Genomic DNA, 19,249 nt, shown 5'->3' on the forward strand with positions numbered 1-19,249 from the left:
GACTGGTTCAGATAATTGTCACTCGCTGTGACCGTGAGCGGGAATCGAACTCGGGTCACCCCGGTTTCGTAGCGCAGCCTTACAACACAGCCGCGAACACCTCCACGACAGCGTGCTCCTAGACGAAGTTCGCGTCCGCTGTGAAGTCCGCTTGCACTGGACGAGTTGCCGCCGTGACCTGCAGCTGACCCCACCGTGTCGCGTACAGGACGATGCTCGCGGGCGCACCGACGCTGCTACTGGGCGAAGCGCTGGTGCTCCAGCGAGCTCTGTCGCCCGAGGACCAGGAGAGCATTGGAGGGGGCGCCCCGGGGATAGCACTCACTCCCAGCATGGTGGCAGCAACGTTCGTGCTGCCGGACAGCGGCTCGGGCCCACGGGTGTGACGGGTGAATCGATGCTCACGCGCTCCCCCGCTCCCCCTGCCCTGACCGTAACCCTTCGCCTCCGTTACCTGCATGTGCCCAGACGCTGGGTTGGACCCACGTCCAACGTTTACGCAGAATGTTCTCCGTTAGTTTTGAGTGGTGTTACACCCTGCACCCCTGCAACCAATTGGCCAAAAATGCGCCCCATCTCATCAGGTCTCAGATGTACTTGTATTGGTGACCACCATGCATTGCAGGTTGTCATAGGTTGCTCGCACGGCTATGCTCCCCATCTTCACCAACCCACATTGGCCAGCGTGGTGAAGTATGGTCAAATATCCTTCAAGATCCACTCGGCCTTGGCAGGCCCTCAATTCAGCAGTGGATTGGCAGAGGGTTGTACATTTGCAACATCCTGCACACGCTGTTTTCTTGCTACTGCAACCCAGGCGAATGTTGGTCTGGCTAATTATCACCAGGCTTACCACCACACTACACCCACTTATTATACACCCACTTAATGATAATCATCACGAATGAATGTATTCATCCAGGAAAGCCTCACTGCATTTCTGCATTCTTTATCAGGGCAGTCTTGCTTCAGTACGTTTCCTTGTAGCCTTTAAATGTAATGCTTTGCAAGTGAAAGAAAATATCGAGCATAAGGACAAAGAAATCACCACGCACAAAGGGGAATAACATTAAAAGATTAGCACAAATGGTTCCACGAACCCACTAACCACTTCACTGCCTGGCGGATTTGGCAAGGATACCGTGCAGGAAAATTTGTGAATAAAGGGCTTGGTAGCCTCCTATAGGTGGGGTAATGCTGCGCCACTGCACTACATCATACAAGTTTGAGGCAAATATGGAGTTTTTATTTTTTATCATCAGAGAGACATCCCAACACATGCAGTATGCAATCTCTCCTAAACTTTTGAACAACACCCACAGCAGCTGCCACCATTTTACATTTCAACCTACGATGGGTTTTTTTTTGCCTCTTGGCCAAAACTGGCTCCAGGGAATAATCATTTGCACAGAGGTGCCTCTGACAGCCAATTCCCAAAATGCCTTTATATTTGGAGCCAGTGGACATTGATGTTTAATATTAACCGTTAGGAAAAGCAAGCATCCACGGAAGGGACGCGTCGCGAGAAGCGACGATGGTGCGTGGTCGGGGACTGGCGACGCAGTGGCAGCCGAGGGAGGGAGCGGCCGTTCTGTTGGAGCAGCTCCTGTGCACCGATAGACATCGCTAAGCGCCATGAGTGGGGCTGGGGACAGGGGGCGTGGGGAGCGATTTGTTTTTATTGGGCCACCTCCGAGATCCAAACCCTTGCACCGTGAGCGCCAGGCATCACGCGAACGCCACGCCGAATGCGCCACGCCAGGCCCTCCTCGCTGGAGTGCTGCGAGCACCGCTGTGAAGGATGGGATGAGAGCAGCCCGAGTGGTGCTGCAAGTGAATGCTGCTCTGATTAAATCCACGAGGCTCTTGGCGATGTGGACGTTGTTGGTGTTTGTGGGTGGACCGAGGAGCACCTGCAATTGCTGTGGGTAATAGCCGAGCGAGCGTGCTGTGCCGAGCATTAGAACTGTGCGTGCGTGTACGTTGCGCTGGGCGTTATAATCAGGTGAATGTGCTCGAGGGTGTTATGACTTGGTGTGTGTGTGCTGCGCTGGGCAATGTAAACGGACATTGGTTGGGTCATGTGCATCCTACTTCACAAGAGAGACCCCATTCCCGGGCCACATGACCCTCAGTGCCTGTGTCTTCAGCCTTTGTTGTCACCGGGATTGATTTTTTTGTGGAATCAGGGCGCGCTTGTAAAACTGTGTTAGATGCTCGAATGCGCTCTTATACTCGCTCTCAAAGAATCGCTGCTCTCCCCAGAGTCTGTGCTCCCACTGGATCACCGCCGTCTTATTCACCCATCCCACAGCCAGGACGATGATTGCGGTGCATCTACGCCACGCCTGCGCGTGCACTCAAATTAATCACAGTCGTGTTGGTTTGGCTCCAGACATATCTTTGATTCCAGCATCTGTAGTCTATGGGCTCTGGGTGTCATCGCTCATGTGCGGTGGAATGGCGATCCACACGAAAGGGGACACTTTCCGTTCTGGTGGTGGCGGCATCGTGCGGTGATTTCCCGTGACATCTTGGGCAACAGGCACAAAATTGCGTGCAGTGCGGAAGCATAAACCTAATCGTGACCTCACCACACGTCCTTAAGCCTCCTTACACGCGCTCACCACCACACACCTCACCACCCCTCAAACCATTGATCGCGTTCACACACCACTGCCCGATTCGATCATTCACCAGCAGCGTTTCATATATTTACCACGAAACGACCCCTGAGGTCGTCCACCGGCTCACTCGCCAACCTTCACATGAACATGCAAACGTAACCTGATCAAGTCCCCATCATAGAAAAGGAGACCACCGTTTCACCACACGGTCACATGCGTGACCTCGCCCACCACGTTGTCACGCTCAAGCCTGTGCGAATGGCACCAGGGTGAAGCACTGAGTAACCGAGGTGCAAGAGGGAGCGCAGTTGAGTGGGCGGAGGGTCAAACCGCTTCCGGTTACGTGGCTGGGTGGAGGTCGTGTGGGCGAAGGGAATGCTGTTTGCACGCCAGCGACGTGGCCGGCTAAAATGGGATTGGTGCAGCGAGCGGAGAGGTTTGTTTTACCACATTACGCTTCTCTTCACATCACACGCCACCCCTCTGTGCTTGCTTCAGCATGGGATCTCCGATTCTGGCCAAGATCTACAATAGTGCTCAGCTGCTACCGTTATTGTTGGGCTTACACAATCGTGTACAAGTGTGCATGTGTGTGCTGGTGTATAGGTGCCGTAGTGGTTTACACACTGCGCTACAAACCCGGCGATTTGGGTTTGATTCCAGGCCAGGGCTGACAAATGTTGCGAGTGATATCTTAATATGTCCTGGGCTTTGCCTAGGTTGTCTCCGCCTTAGGTAATTATATATTGAGGTGTATAAACATCAGCTCAGGGGAGATAAATGCGGCCAGGCATGGTGCTAGTCACACCACTCTCTCGTGTGCTATAGGTGCTCGCTAACAGCCCCAGCAGTCAATACAGAGGGGTCTCTGTCTCTGTGCATATGGAGGAAGGTGTATGCGGCTGCATTTTCTCCATGTTTGGCCAATTTGTCGTAATTTCCCCCATTCACATCTGCTGCCGTATGCACACTGCGCTCCACTGGCCCCATGTAGATAACAGCGTCGCATCCCCAATTCATCATGGGCTACTTCCAGAGCCTCGCTCGTGTGCACGCGCTACACAGCTCCCTCCCTCCTCCCTGCGTTACTCTCACTTCTCTCTCCACCCTCGATCCGCCATCTCCTCTCTCCCAACCTCCACTCCACCCCTCCATTCTCTTCCCTCGTTCCTCTGCCACCTCTGTCCTCCAATCCACTCATTTCCTCATCCCCCACCCCTCCCTCCCGCCCTCTCCCCTCCTTTCCCACATAATGTGGAAATATGGAGTGTGACGAGACACACTATAGGTAGTATGACATTACTCATCATTTTTGTCAATTTCTTCGCTAAAAATTAAATGCATGAATTCATGGTTTTCATATAATATTTATCATCCAACAACAGCACCAAGCGCACTCTCGCACGCAGCCTCGCTCGCGTATTATCACGCGCGCGCGCGCATATACACACGTGCGCGCATACACACACGTGTTGCTCAGTGACATAGTAACACCTTGTGCTCAAGGCACAGGGCTGCTTGAGCATCTGAAGAGGAAGAGAGTGAAAAATCAGATATCTGTCTGTCTCCCCGTCACCTGCCCTGCAGCCAACGGGCAGAGCACATGCGGTCCATGTCGCTTCCACAGAGTGCCTGAAGGGGAAAAGGTGCAAACTGTTCCATCAATTAAAACTCGATTTGTACGCTCATGGTACTCGCACAAAAGTCTCTAATAAATGGATGATTAACTACGCAGGATGGTAGAACCATCTAAGCGAAGCAACAAGGCAAACACGTCAAAACAAGACCAAACAGAACACATGGGACAGCGCAGATGGCTGTATCAAATGGGACGGAACAAAAGAATGGATTCTTCAATTGAATCGTGTCACCGAATCACGACGATTCATTGAATGGCCGAAGGCGATAGTGAATTGTTCAATGCCTATTAATGTGATCCCTCCCACAATGCACAGACTGCATAGCATTACACCGACCGCCACATCTTGCGGCTTGAAAAGACAGCACTAAGATAATCCATTGCATCACACGGCGTCACACAGCATCACACAGCGTGCCAAAACAACGCCGCTTGCAGCACACCGTCACACGTGAACGCACGGCAATGTGCACAGCAAGGTAATGGCGTCATGTGTTTATTTTACATCGCCACTTGAGACAAATCGCAAAATGTAATTGTAATTAAATGTACTTACAAATGTATCGTATGCTCATTAAATACACTCTGTGGACTATCGTTTGAAACCTATGAATATGTTTTAGGGATAACTAGTAAAAAAAAAACATTTTGTAGAGGAGGAGGCATTTCTAAAGTGATTTACCATTGCATGTACAGTATAAAGTCCTGATCTATAATCTCCTTGCTCTGAGCCTCACTGCATCCCAGCATCTCTGAAGGGGCAGTGCTGCTGCTGCTGCAGCACCGATTGTCTCGCACGTTACCCTGAACAGTGGCACACACAGCCAGGGGTGGTAACACCGCCGGTGCCACAAGAAGATCACTCCCTGAGGCCGGAGGTGACCTATGCCGCCGGCTGATGGAGCAGTGTCTCCAGCCGGGATACCTCATCCTCGTCCGGGGTGGACAATTTGGAAGACAGCTGATGAACCTCGACAGCTCCACCTTCCTTGGCAAGGACCAGGCCCGATGGGAGGCCTGGCTTCTCCGGGTCTCCAAACGCAGCCATCGCCACCACCCTGCCACACCGTAGGAGGTACAGGTCCCGCATGTAGCGTTAAACACTGCTGAGGCTGGTGCCGTTCGGTGGAGCACATGTATATAGGCTAGGCTGACACAACACACGAAGGGCTGGTTTGGCCAGTAGTAAGCATGTACGCCTTTTGTTTATAAGTGCTGTGGTTTGCGCACCACACCAAGTACTCGTTTAAGGCTGAGTAGATTGAGTGCAGGTTGGGTTTCCACCTATCCTAGGATCATGTTTTTGAGGGAGCTGATCTGCAACATCTGTAAGTATTCCCTGGACATTAAAAACTTCAGTTTTCGTAAGTTGCATAGCAATACACCACTCAAGACGATGCACTCACCATGCAGTCATCTCCTCTTCCAGTACTGGGGAAAATATTCCCATAATGTGTCCCAGTTTTTTTTTTTACTTCATAGGTGGCAACCCGAAGTGGAGACCTAGGACAATTTTGGATGCCATGTGTCACAGATGTTATTCACGGCTGCTGAGAATCAAACTCGTGTTGCCCGGATTGGAGCAGATGTACCACAGCTCACAATGCGAGAGAACACGTTTAAACACACGGCAGACGCTTGATATGGGCACATTCATTCAGAAACATTCAAACAACCCAGATAACACTCATCATTCAACAAAACCCAGATGACCACAAACCACAGCATTGCTGATATATGTTGTGCTGATTTGTCCGATTGTTTATGGCTCTGGAATGTTAGGTTTACTTCTGGTGAATTGAGGAGTCATCAAAGAGGCTAACAAGTGCGAGGTGGGCACGTGGCTTAGGTGACTCACGCCAAAGTCAAAGCACGGCTGTCAATACTGAGGGTGGGTTCACATTTGGGCAACCGTCACTAAACCAGGTTTCTCCATACTCTTAGGTTTTTTTCGGTAAAGTCACGTAGGTAAAAATAAATAATAAAAATTAAATAATAGAAATACATTTATAAATCACGTTTCGGAGGCAACACAAGTCTCTGTCATCAGGTGGGACCGTCACAGCTAGATTTACTGTATCAAGTGAGGCAAAATTCCAAGAAACAAGCCCTTAAATACAAGTAAATTTTTACCTACGTGACTTTACCGAAAAAACCTAAGAGTATGAATCCTTGCAGTCACGAAGGCTTCAAATCCAGGTTTCTCCAGTCTATCACATTCATGGGTCACTCGCCAATGACTGCACAGAACAAGCAACTTCCATTTTATTCCACACTTCATTTGTCATATTCCAGCTTCTGACGACTCCACGACGTTTGCTTTGATTGCCATTCGACAAGCACCTCACCAGTCGGGGCATGGGAGACCATGCACTACCTGGTGGGTGAACGAGGCAATTGAAAGGACCCTTGAAGCTTTGCGATTGAAATCGAAATGTTAAGTGGACAGTTGCGATGGTACGCAATCAGAAATAACATTTAAAATATCACCCTTTTCATCATGAACCCTGCGTGACAGTTGAGGATGTATATATATAAAATGCACTTTGAAGAGGGTCCAATACCCAACATGTTTGTAGTTCTTTTACGTCATCTTCCGCACGGCACTTGCTCTAACGCTGCACAATGCGCTGCATTTCTGTTACAGTTGCCAACGGAAATTTTTCCAGCTCGTGACGTGACACTAAAAGTAAAATTGGAACATAATTGTGAGAAAAAATAAACTGTGTTTTTGTTTTAAGGATAGCAAAGTGTTAATGCTGAACACTAAACATTTAACGATCCATCAAATCAGCAATTATAATTGATTTTCAAGCTTGTGACACATGCATCAAATCACGTGTGTAAGAACAAATATTTTACGATTTATACAAATTACAGTACACTGACGCATATCCGACTCGCAGATAAGGTTACTGGACCAAAGCAAGGCACAGATGGCGCTTTAAACATGGGGAAATATTTGACTGCTGTTGAGAAGTGAGCAAATTAATGTGAGATTAAACATACCCTACTGTGTGTGGGGTGTCGCAGTGGCGAGATGCTCTCCTGGGTTCGATCCCGACCCTGAAACCTGTATATTGGGCTATCATTTGTGGCCAGGTCACTTCTAAAAAATATTTCTATAGCTCAGTGGGCCTTACCTAGTAAAATAAATAGTTTAGTTTGATTGTCGAAAAGTCAAAGAGTTGTGAACGTCAATAAAAAAATGCGTGTCAAATCGTGCACCAATACTGCACTGGATGTAGGTGATTAATCACTTGATACGGATATGTGATGGTTGGGGATGCAACGTTGTATCGTGTTTGCATGTCGTATGTACCGTATGTAAATGGTACTGTAACCTTAACGAGATAGCTCAAATGAACAAAAAAATAAAAAAAAACACAATGAGACAACACTGCACAAAATAGTGCCAAGTCTTGTATAGAACTGTGAGTGAGGATCGTGACAATGGCTGTGATGGGTGTGGAGGAGGGCGAGTCGCCAAACGCCACCATCAACGCGCTGCGTGACGCGCTGCGTGACGCGCTGCGTGACGCGCTGCGTGACGCGCTGCGTGACGCGCTGCGTGACGCGCTGCGTGACGCGCTGCGTGACGCGCTGCGTGACGCGCTGCGTGACGCGCTGCGTGACGCGCCGGAGCCTAAAGACCTTGGGCCGCAGTCAGTGGCCACTCCAAGCCACTAAATAGCGTCACAACCAGTGGCGTTTAAAGGAGTTTGCAACAGGTGACAGTATGCATGGAAAATGTACGCTACATAACGGTATTCGAGTGCATTTAATATGCTCGGTAACGATATTCTGGTGGATTTAATATCTAGGTAATGGTATTCTAGTGCATTTCATAAACAAGGTATGCTAGGTAACAGTTTTGTAGTACAATTAATATTCATGGTATATGCAGTCAGGGTATTCTAGACAATTTAAATGTGCCTGCCTCACGAATATTTCGGCATTACACCTCGATTTCACGGAAAATGCCGTCGCTAGGCGTGCACACGCAAGGCGTGCGTAGGGCGTGATTTTATTTCTCTATGGGCAGGATCTCTTCGTGCCCCATTTCTTTCTGACTGGCACACACACACACACACCCCGGCGCGTAACGCTCCACTTTAACCGCCGGCGGCCAGCGCGGCGCAGGCCCGGACAGGGGGTAGAGCAGGGGAGGAAGGGGCGACCGTACCCACGTGTCGGCTTCTCCACGCTGAGCGCCCCGCCGCGGCTCCGCAGGAGGTCCCACGATCGGACCTGCCCCGCGCCGTCCAGCACGAAGAACACGGCCGGGCGCGACAGCGACCACTGCACGGCACGGGGGGCCCGGCTCTCCGCGAGGCCCTCCTGCTCCACAGGCCAGCTCTCCAGGGGCTCCTCGTGCCCGAGCGAGTGCAGGCGTATCCCACCGTCGCCGCTGCCCATCTGCACAGCGCGGGGAACACGCAGGGAGATGCAGCACGCTTGCAGTGGAACACTGCACCAGAGAGGTCCTTCTGTATCAGCGGAACACTGCACTAGACATGTTGGTTATCAGTGGTGCACAATACCAAGGAGTGCACACCGTCAAAGATAGACAATGTCACACTGTGAGAATGTGGAAGACCGACGCAGCCAAGGGCACGGGTTGCCCTACTGCGTCAGTCTGCCACGTGATGTACGAGTGGTGACCTCGCGCTCTCTCCAAGTCTGGCTTCAGGTGGTTTGACTCTGTAGGCCATGTTTGAATGCTAGAGCTGGTGAATAGGTTTTGGGGGACCAAGTCCTGTTAGCCCTCAACCATCTGTGCTTCTGTGTTCCACTCACGAGGAACAGGGGCAGCTCGAAGGGAGAGATGGAGCAGGTGCTCGCATGCCGGGAGAGTGGGCAGCCGGCGCCAGGGCTGGGATGGTAGCAGCGGGTGGAGGAGCGGTACCCGGGGCGCGCACAACGGAGCACGTACGCCTGCCTCGCGCACGCACACACACACGCACGGGAACCCGCATACACACGTGTGTGCCCATGGGTGCCGAAAGCAGTGAGAAGTTGGAGCAGTGAGCGGGTGAAGCAGTGAGCGGCTGGAGCAGTGAGTGGGTGAAGCAGTAAGAAGTGGAGCAGTGAGCGGGTGAAGCAGTGAGCGGCTGGAGCAGTGAGTGGGTGAAGCAGTAAGAAGTGGAGCAGTGAACGGGTGAAGCAGTGAGCGGCTGGAGCAGTGAGCTCAATGTGGTGTGGGCTGACGGTGCGGCGAGCATTGCTCACCGTGTCCGTAATGATGAGGTAGTGGGCAGGGTCGCAGGGAAGAAAGTGCAGGCCCAACGTTACGGGCTGCACCACAGGAGCACGGTTCTTCCCAAACAGCCTGCCCAGCGCAGCAACAGAACCCAGCAGCAATCGGATACAGCAACTTGATACAGAAGCTTCACACAGTGGCAGCATCACACGATACAGAAGCAGCATAACACAGCAGCGTCGAGCGGACCTCACCACGTGCGGTGAGGTGTGTTGGGGGGCATGGTGAGATGCGGTGAGGTGTTGTGTGAGGGATGTCGAGGCGTAACGAGTTGTGCCGAGTTTAGTGTGATTTGTTGAGGCGTGGCGAGGCGTGGTGAGGTGCAGACTGTGCTCACGTTGGATGCAGCTGTATCCTGGAGCTGTGGAGTAGCTTGACTCGGCCACCCGGCATCAGTCCTGGCACGTGGGGGAGCAGGTGGCAGAGTGCACGGTCAGTGCTCGGCCAACTTACCCGGCCGACACCCGGTCAACTCATCCAGCCGACTCATCGAGATGACTCAATTCGGCAGCTATATATTGTAGCATAATATAGTACAACAATGGATGGTTGCTCCACTGCACTCTGCTGACAATGCAGACACATAACACGCGGAAAAACCTGTGGCTCCTAAAACTGCCAACCCTCACACATTATTTGCAACATCTGAAACAGCTCCGTGGATCACTTCCCGCGTGCTTGTGGACCAGCAATCGTCCGTGGACTACAGGTTGGGTACCGCTGGTAAGAAACCACTTGTGGTCTGCTGCGTGAGTGTGGGACTAACATCACGGTGGCGAGGTGTTAACTACCTCGCCTGATATACAGGTCGTGGGTTTGATCCCGACCCTTAAGCCGGTTGTAGTTGTTAGTTTGCGTGTTCTCCCCCTGATTGCGTGGATTTTTCTCCAGGTCCTCTGGTTTTTCCATCCACATTTAGAAACGTGCGTTTAGAGTATGTGGATTTAAAGCTTTCGTGACTGCAGGGATTCATATTCTTGGTTTTTTCGGTAAAGTCACGTAGAAGGAAATAATATAAATATAAAACAATACAAATTCTCACGACGTTTCGACTGCAACACAAGCAATCATCATCAGGTGTGAAATCAACGGCAAGAAAATTTGAAAAAAAAAATATTGCTGTGGATTTCACACCTGATGATGATTGTTTGTGTTGCAGTCGAAACATCGTGAGAATTTTTATTGTTTTATATTTATATTATTTTATTATTTCCTTCTATGTGACTTTACCGAAAGAACCAAAAATATAGAGTATTTGGCTTCTAGAAAATTCCATGTGATAAGCTACTTCGTTGAGCTATCATTTGTGGCCAGGTCGTTTAAAAAAATTAGCTATATAGCTTAGTGGGCCTTACCTGGTAATATATAAATAGTTTAGTTGTAGTTTTAGTAATTTTAATGAAAGCTGAAATTGGCAGATTTAAAATCGAGTATATGCTTATACAGTAACTAAAAAATATATAAATCCATTAACCAGTTTTAATTTGGGTCCCCAAACCTTTATGGCTTAGATGTTGATTGGTTTCACTGACAGGGCAGGTTCCGTATAACGTTATGGAGAGCTTCAAATCTAACCCGAATCGCTTGCAAAGTACGTGTCCGATCTTCATAATCGGTGAACCAAGTAATTTGCTTTCCATGGTGTGTGACACTCAGGCTGATAGAGGGAAGAGAAAGCCGACTTACTACCAGTTACCGGTGTCAAAACATTCCCCCATCATCCTCAGAATACAGTTATAATTAACTTTTAATTTACAGAACGTCTAAATACCACTTCTCAAGACAAAAGGTTAAAGTGATTTCCTGCTCAATGAGCATTGAGAGGCATCGGTGCTCATCTCCTGTTTACAGCCCTGCAGAGCCAGTGGTGGTAAATTCCACATTCCCATGGCGGGGGCGAGTCTTCTAACAACCACTGTTGACTTCCGAGTAAAGTGGTACGTATTTTTATCGACACCCAGATGATAGAGTCAACCCCAACATAGATTTAACTGGCAATCTTCCAATCGCGAGCCGCTCACTCTGCCGTTGTGCCAACTGGGCAGATGCTAAATAAAAAGACATACGGACCAGGGTGACAAGCAGAGAACCAGGGTTGGATTTTATTCTTACTACTATTATAATAAAAGATCAGCCACGTCAGAGTACCTCAATGAAGCTCAGTGAGGCACAGCTATGCGTGCGAAAAACCCCAAACACTGCCGTGTCAATGTACAATAGCAACCAGCACTGACTGAATCTACTTCACGGAATTGTTCGGAGGCTGTTAGAGTGAGTGCTGACACTGACGCTGGCACGCTGGCCACACTCACTGCACATAAAGCTGCCCCCACAAGCTTGGCTGAATGCAGCAATAGTCATCACACAGACAATGATGCCCTGTGTAGCCAAGCACAGCATTTTAGGGCAAGTGCTGTTAGCGAGGACCTATTGTCATTGTATTACATTTGTTTCGCCAGGAAAGCCTCACTGAGTCTCAAGAATCTTTTTCAGGTGGGTCCTGCCAAGTTTCCTCAGTAGAGGGCGTTAAATTCTACGCATATTTTAGTGGGTAATCTTTCAAATTTGGACCAGGACTCCAGCACACAATGTCCCCACTCTTGCGAATGACGTCACGGGATCTTGAAAGTCCACGGTGAAGGGGGCGGCGCCTATTCTTACGATGAACTCAACCCGCAAATGTATTCATCAGCACGCTCGTTGGTTTCGGACCTTGAACATCTGCAACAATGGGCGAATGTGCTACCATGTCCACTCGGTCAGGTCACCGCCCCTGCTCCATTGAGGCCAGCAGGGCACAATGGGGCCTGTTTGTGGCCAGTACCACGCACCTGGCCACCTTTGTCTCCCTAGTACTTGTGAGTACGCACTGCGCCAGGCTCTTATTTAAGGCCGAGTCGGCGCAGGGGAGGCCCAGAATCAGTTGAGATATTGCTCGCCACTGATGTCGGCCATGGCTTGCAATTTAACCCAGGTCGTGGGGGTTCATAGTGGAGTGCGCAAACTACTGCATCGTTACTCTCCCCAACAGCCCCACACACACACACATGCAGATACAAGATTTTGTTTTTAAATAGATGACAACACACACACACGCAAACAGTGATGCACTCAAAATTACGCAACGCAAAATGTAAAGAGCTCTTTTCGGTAGATGTGCACAGAGGCTCTGTGTTCCGGTCTGTGTGAAATTAGCTTGAAGCTTCATCGATGACAAACAGAGATTTTAAAGTTACAGTCGTGTGGTTCCATTGTCTCCCAGCGTGACTGTCCCGGAGTGAAGCTCCCTTGGAATCTGAAATTGCCGGTACACGTTGGAGCATTGTCATGGAGACAAAACTGCCAATCTTCAGGGCCAAAAGTGCAGACAATTAGATGTGCTCTCTTTGCGCTTGCTCGTTAATATCAGCCGCACGCAGCCACCATGACAACCAGGAGCCCTGCATCATAATCCAGTCACCATGGTTACCAGAACCCCTGCTTTAGGATCCAGTCACCATGGTAACCAGGACCCTTGCATCAAAACGCAGTTACCATAACTACCAGAACCTCTGCATAAAACCCAATCACCATGGCTAACAAGACCCCTGTATAGGAACCAAGTTGATGTGGTAACCAGAATCCCTACATCATAACCCAGTTTACATGGCTACAAGGATGCCTATATCAGAAGCCAGCTGTCATGGTTACCAGGATCTGTACATCACAAACCGGTCACCATGGTTACCAGGATCCTTGTATCAGAACCCAGTTTCCGGGGTTACCAGAATCCTCGCATCAAAACTGCGTTGCCATGGCCATCGGGGTACCATTGTACGGTCAAACCAACCCAGAATCCGTACCCAGCCAGCCGCTGCACAAGCAGCGCATTTGGGTATTCACAGCCTCGCATCGGAACCGGGAGGAGAGGACGAGGTTCTGTCACTGGGAGCAAAGCCCAGTCACGAGGAAGGTTTGCCGAGGCGAGAGGCTGGAAAACCTGTTTGTGACCCGGGATGAAAATTAGCAGCTAATTCATGAGAGCGCAGTTTGGGTGAATTTGAAACAATCGAGGCGCGCTGCCTTGAATATCAATGCCGTGTTCTGCAGGACACTGCGTGCGAGACTGGCAGTGGGGGGAGGGTGGGGAGGTACAGAGGCAATGGGAGATGCGGGGGGAGGGAGGGAGGGGGCGGGAGGCCCCCGCGCTTTTCACGCCCATGTTTTCACAGCAACCTCAAACAAAGCAGCTGCTCCTGCAGTCGTGATCCGCGCTCGGCATGCTGATGAGCATCCTCGCGCGCGTGTCGTATATACGTGTTCTATACCACACGCGCACGGTGCACACACGTGTGTGTGTGCAACGTGTGTGTGTGTGCGCCGTGCGGCATTCAGAAGGGCCGTGCACTACCCGCTCGTACCCCAAAAGCGTGCGGTGCGGGCATTTGAAACGCGCGCACGCTGACACGTGCGCTCTCTCGCGCCGCGCACGAGCGCGGGGTGGCGAAGCGCGGGCGGGCATGCCGATGAGCGGGGCTGTGGAGAAAACAAAGCCGCGCGTGTCCCTGCGAGCGAACGGACACGCACGCGGAATCTTAATGAGAGCGCGCGGCACGTGTGCCGCCCAAGTGCATGGGGGAGAGGTACCGCACGTGAGGCATGCTAATGACAGCCGTGCGTGCGTGCGGACCACGGGTGCAGCGTGACACCTATGGGTGGGTTGGGAACAGATTTAAAGCGCCCTAGAAATCGCGCCCCCACCCCCCTCCTCTGGCGGCCTTTCGCAGCTCTCTGTGAACGCCGCACCCCCCCGCCGTCGCCCCGCGAGCGATCACAACCCTGTACCCACCCATCTGTAACGACAACGGAGCCTGCGTGCGGTGTGAGTGGACTGGTGGCCACGGGAGGTAATGACAGCAGGGGTATCGGCTGTGAGTGCGAAGGGACTGGTGGCTACGGGAATGTTCGAGAAGGGAGCGCGGAAGAGGGCCGGTGGAGTCTGCCGGTAGAGGGAGCGTCCAGAGTCAGCAAGAAGGATCGAGGAGGAGGGGGGGGGCCTCGTGTTGATATATAAAAGGGGGAGATGCGCGGGAGACTCGGGGCTGTTGCAGTGGGGCGGGGGGGGGTCTCCTCCGCCTGATGTCAAGTGAACGCAATGGCGGAGCCAGGATTTTCAGGTCGGGGGGGGGAGGAAACCTCTCCAGCAATGAAAAATTATCGGAGTTGTTAGTAAGTAAGGACTTGTCCCTTGCTTTTTATTCGACGCGTGTGCGGAGATGGCGCAGCCATCGATCGGGGGTCGAATTCGAACCGCGTTGTGTGATCGGCATCGCGTTCGCTTAAGGTGAATGCCTTCAGGGAAGTCGTGTCCTGTATACGCAACTGCGCACGATTCTGTGAGTCACTTATAACTGCTTTGCCGTTACTTATTGCCAATTGTGGACTCAGACTATTGTCATATCATCTCATAGAGTCCCTGGCACATAATAATATGCTACACAGTAGCAGTGGGGGTCGCAAAATGCCGATTTATTACTAATCAATCCCAATGATCCGACCGAAATTAGGGATTTCGATCGGATCATTGGGGGGGAGGGGGCGTGCCACCACCGCCCCCCCCCCCCACACTGGCTCTGCCAGTGAGTGAACGTGTCTTCAATAAGGTGCCATCTCAAGAGAAGTGTGTCAAGTTGTCATTACGCATCCATCGTAGTCGTCAGCTTGAACGATGACCACTGTAATCCTCACGTGAGGGTGTATTACTCAACGGTTATCTGATGAATACCGAAGTACACAATGCCTCATTAGGTATTTTCCGGCAAAAGCCTGAAATGAGAGAAGAGACAGTTAGGTGAGAAAATAAAATAAAAAGAGGAGATGTAAGAGACAGAGACTCTGTGTTATACAACAAGAGATAATGGATCGGTGGTGAGATAAGATCGTGCAAATGAGATATGCGGTAAGAGCCACAACTGATATACAGACAAGAGAAGGAGACGCAGTGAGATGTCGTCACTCAAACATGTGAGTTCATTAAAATAAAAGCTCTTATTACATTTTGGAATTTCAGGCGTCGAGTGTTAATTGTTCGTCCAGAGCTGATGAGCACAAAAGGGGGCCGGATGTTTGGCTGAAGCTGAATGAGGCCTGTCTTCTTCATCCCGAAACCATGAGCTTCGTTTGATCTTTTTATGCTGATAAATAGATCAACTCATAACAGATCACAGCAACACACAGCAACACACCCTGAGCAACTCACTCTCTAGAAAACTCACTCTCTAGAAAACTCACTTCCTAGCAACTAACACCCTGAACAACTCAGTTCCTAGCAACTAACACCCTAGCAACTCACATCCTGGGCAATTCATACCCTAGCAACTGACACATCCTAACAACACACTCCCTAACACCAACCCTAGCAACTCACATCCTGAGTAACTCATACCCTGGCAACTGACACACCCTAACAACGCACTCCCTAACACCAACCCTAGCAACTCACATCCTGGGCAATTCATACCCTAGCAACTGACACACCCTAACAACGCACTCCCTAACACTAACCCTAGCAACTCACATCCTGAGCAACTCATACCCTAGCAACTGACACACCCTAACAACGCACTCCCTAACACCAACCCTAGCAACTCACATCCTGAGCAACTCATACCCTGGCAACTGACACACCCTAGCAACTGACACACCCTAACAACGCACTCCCTAACACCAACCCTAGCAACTCACATCCTGAGCAACTCATACCCTGGCAAATGACACACCCTAACAACGCACTCCCTAACACCAACCCTAGCAACTCACATCCTGAGCAACTCATACCCTAGCAACTGACACACCCTAACAACGCACTCCCTAACACCAACCCTAGCAACTCACATCCTGAGCAACTCATACCCTAGCAACTGACACACCCTAACAACGCACTCCCTAACACCAACCCTAGCAACTCACATCCTGAGCAACTCATACCCTGGCAACTGACACACCCTAACAACGCACTCCCTAACACCAACCCTAGCAACTCACATCCTGAGCACCTCATACCCTAGCAACTGACACTTGCACCACGCACTCCGACAACTCACACGAGGCTTGTAATGAATTACACCTTCACTGTGACCCGATTAACTATCGTGATTCACTTCAGGAACGTATCGTTTCATTTGTGCTCATTAGCTACTTCTCGTTTGTATTGGCTGCCATGCGTGTCCTTGTTTGTTCCGTCTTATTCACCATTAGCCCGAAGGTAACATTTGTACATAATTAGCATACATTGCAAGTAACCGATTCTCACCCACAAGACTAAAAAAAATCAGGCATCGTGGACGTGAGAATAGATTTGAATTAACAAATCGATTGTCACACCCACGGATAGCACCCCCACCACCACCCCCACCAGTTTGTCTCCCTTGACGACATGCACACAGCCCCCCCACCACACCGTACCCCCACCACCCCTCCTCCCCAATCTGCCCAGCCCACTGACCCTGATGGTAATGCGGCTCTCATTATCGCCTCGGCAGTCCCCAGCGCCTGCGAGTTAACCACGAGACAATGAGTGCCGACGCCTGGCACGTCGCGAGCCGCACGGGGAGCCGCTCCACCGTCACCTCCTGATCGTTTAACAGGTTTTATTCTCCCTGGCCTCGCTAATTGAAATACTTGCAAAGCTGAACGTATCGTTTTTTTATTATCCCGCTCAAGCGCGCATGCGCGTGTGTTTTTAATATATATGCCGAATGTGCCGGGCAATGATAGCCCTGGGCGTGCGGAGAAAACAGGGCATTGCGGAATCTGCCTCCGCACCACGGGGACGCCCACAAGTCACCAACGTCCCGTCGCGGCTAACGAGCGGTCATTAGCCGCGTGTCAGACGGCGCGTCACAAACGCGGCGCGCGGCACGGAACGGCGCCGTGCCGAGCCGTGCCGTGCCGAGCCCCGCGCGGGGGGACCGGCCCGCATTGAGGAGGCGCCTCCACGGCAACCTGTAGCAGAAAGCCCCACAGCCTCCGGCTGCGCCGGGGAACAAATCGGCAACGCGACCGCGAACAAACGGAATGGGGAGCGGTCACGGAGTGCGGTCACGCTGCAAGCCCCCGGGGGAATGCAGCCCACGGGGTCGGGCTGGCAGGGCTGGGGCTGGCCACGTGATGGGTTGATTGCTCGTGTGATTAGCGTAATGGGTTAATAATATCATCATTAACAAGCATTTAGCAGGAGCGTCTGGTAACCCAGCGGCATTGGCTTACAAGCCCGTCTCTGTCGACGAGACCCGCAAGGTCCTGAGTGTGTTCACTTAAATAAATGCTGCTGGATCATGCTGGTCTGATGGGCCAAATTTGTTTTGTTATATGCCTTCACATCATCAACCGTGAGCCACTTCGCGCTGGACAAAAGCATATCTAAGCCGTCGCCGTCGTCGCCGCCTCACGCAGCCCTACGATTTAAAAATCAACCGAGCACCAGCGCGAGAGCGGATTTCACCGCTCCATCTCCGCAAAGGGCCGCCCTCTCAGGCGTGTCCTCTCCTTGAGCTGCCACTGTAACTAGCGACACATCTTTCCCTAGCCCACTTACTCATCTTAATAAGACGTAAAAACATTTTTTTTACTTTTTATTTTATCAGGTAAAGCCCACGAAGCTATATAGCTCTCTTTCAGAAGCGACCTGGCCACAAATTATAGCTCAGCGAAGTGGCTTATCATGTGGAAATGTATAGTAGCCAAATACTCCAATCACATATTTCAAACGTGGAGGGAAAAAACCGGACACAGAGAAAAATGCATGTGACCACGGGAAGAACATGCTAACTCCAAATACACAGGCATCAGGATCGTGATTGAACCCACGACCTCCTGTATACCAGGCGAGGTAGTTAAGATCTGATCAGGTGATAAACAACGCGATGGTGTAATAGGTGTACGCGACAGGTTCTGTGGAAGGTCACGTGGCAGCTGTGGCGGAATGTGATTGGTCGCGATTGGCGATGTGTTATAGGTGCGAGAGGTGCCATGCGAGAACACAACTGGTTCGTGTGATCGGATGTGACGGATCTCGTGCAGGCAACGTGACAAATCTTGTGAAAGGTTGTAGCTGGTCGTGTGACGAATATACGCTCACCTAGGTCGCTCAGGGAGCCAGCCGCATCTGCTGTGGGCATCTCCAACACCACCTGGCACATTCACACCACACGCGCGCACGCATGTGAATACTATACACACGAGTATGCACATGCTTATCCACTTACTTACATGCATACATACACTGTCCTTCCTTCACACCTCCAATCAGCATGGCTGGCTACGCGGTGCAAAAGAAGTTCAACATACATACAAATACACACATAAAGGCATGAATTTTTAAAGGAATGTGCAGATAGCAGGAAACTGGAGTACCTAAAGAAAGCTAAAAACATACGCAGGGATAAAACTAATTCTAGATTAGAAGTTTTCGTGACTGCAAGGATCCATACTGTTTGGTTCTTTCGGTAAAGTCACGTAGGTGAAAAAAAAGAATAAAAATAAAGAATAAAATAGAAATTACTAAATTAAATCACGTTTCGGATAATTTCGTTTTTTGCTATGATTGTCCCACCTGATGACGGAAGCTTGTGTTGCTTCCGAAACGTCGTGATTTAATTTAGTTATTTCTATTTTATTCTTTATTTTTATTCTTACTATTATTTCACCTACGTGACTTTACCGAGAAGAACCAAAGAGTAG

At 50.5% G+C, this 19,249-nt stretch overlaps 2 protein-coding genes across 5 annotated transcripts in view; one reads left to right on the forward strand and one right to left on the reverse strand.

The window, feature by feature from the left end:
- The window catches only part of CFAP221 (cilia and flagella associated protein 221), a 62,752-nt gene extending 57,889 nt beyond the window's left edge, over positions 1-4,863 (forward strand). For both annotated transcript variants that reach the window (XM_078609195.1, XM_078609194.1), the window contains exon 22: positions 209-4,863. In XM_078609195.1, coding sequence (XP_078465321.1) covers positions 209-386 — 178 coding nt within the window. In that variant the 3' untranslated portion in view covers positions 387-4,863. The remainder of the gene's footprint in view (positions 1-208) is intronic.
- Positions 4,747-19,249, reverse strand: part of DYNC2I1 (dynein 2 intermediate chain 1) — a 39,459-nt gene continuing 24,956 nt past the window's right edge. For all 3 annotated transcript variants that reach the window (XM_078609193.1, XM_078609191.1, XM_078609192.1), the window contains exons 15-20: positions 18,648-18,699; positions 9,867-9,927; positions 9,499-9,598; positions 9,067-9,204; positions 8,453-8,685; positions 4,747-5,324 (exon numbers count right to left, since the gene is read on the reverse strand). In XM_078609193.1, coding sequence (XP_078465319.1) covers positions 5,150-5,324; positions 8,453-8,685; positions 9,067-9,204; positions 9,499-9,598; positions 9,867-9,927; positions 18,648-18,699 — 759 coding nt within the window. In that variant the 3' untranslated portion in view covers positions 4,747-5,149. The remainder of the gene's footprint in view (positions 5,325-8,452; positions 8,686-9,066; positions 9,205-9,498; positions 9,599-9,866; positions 9,928-18,647; positions 18,700-19,249) is intronic.

Source organism: Lampetra planeri, chromosome 31 (assembly GCF_965212315.1).
Source record: "Lampetra planeri chromosome 31, kcLamPlan1.2.h2, whole genome shotgun sequence".
NCBI classification, from domain to species: domain Eukaryota; kingdom Metazoa; phylum Chordata; class Hyperoartia; order Petromyzontiformes; family Petromyzontidae; genus Lampetra; species Lampetra planeri.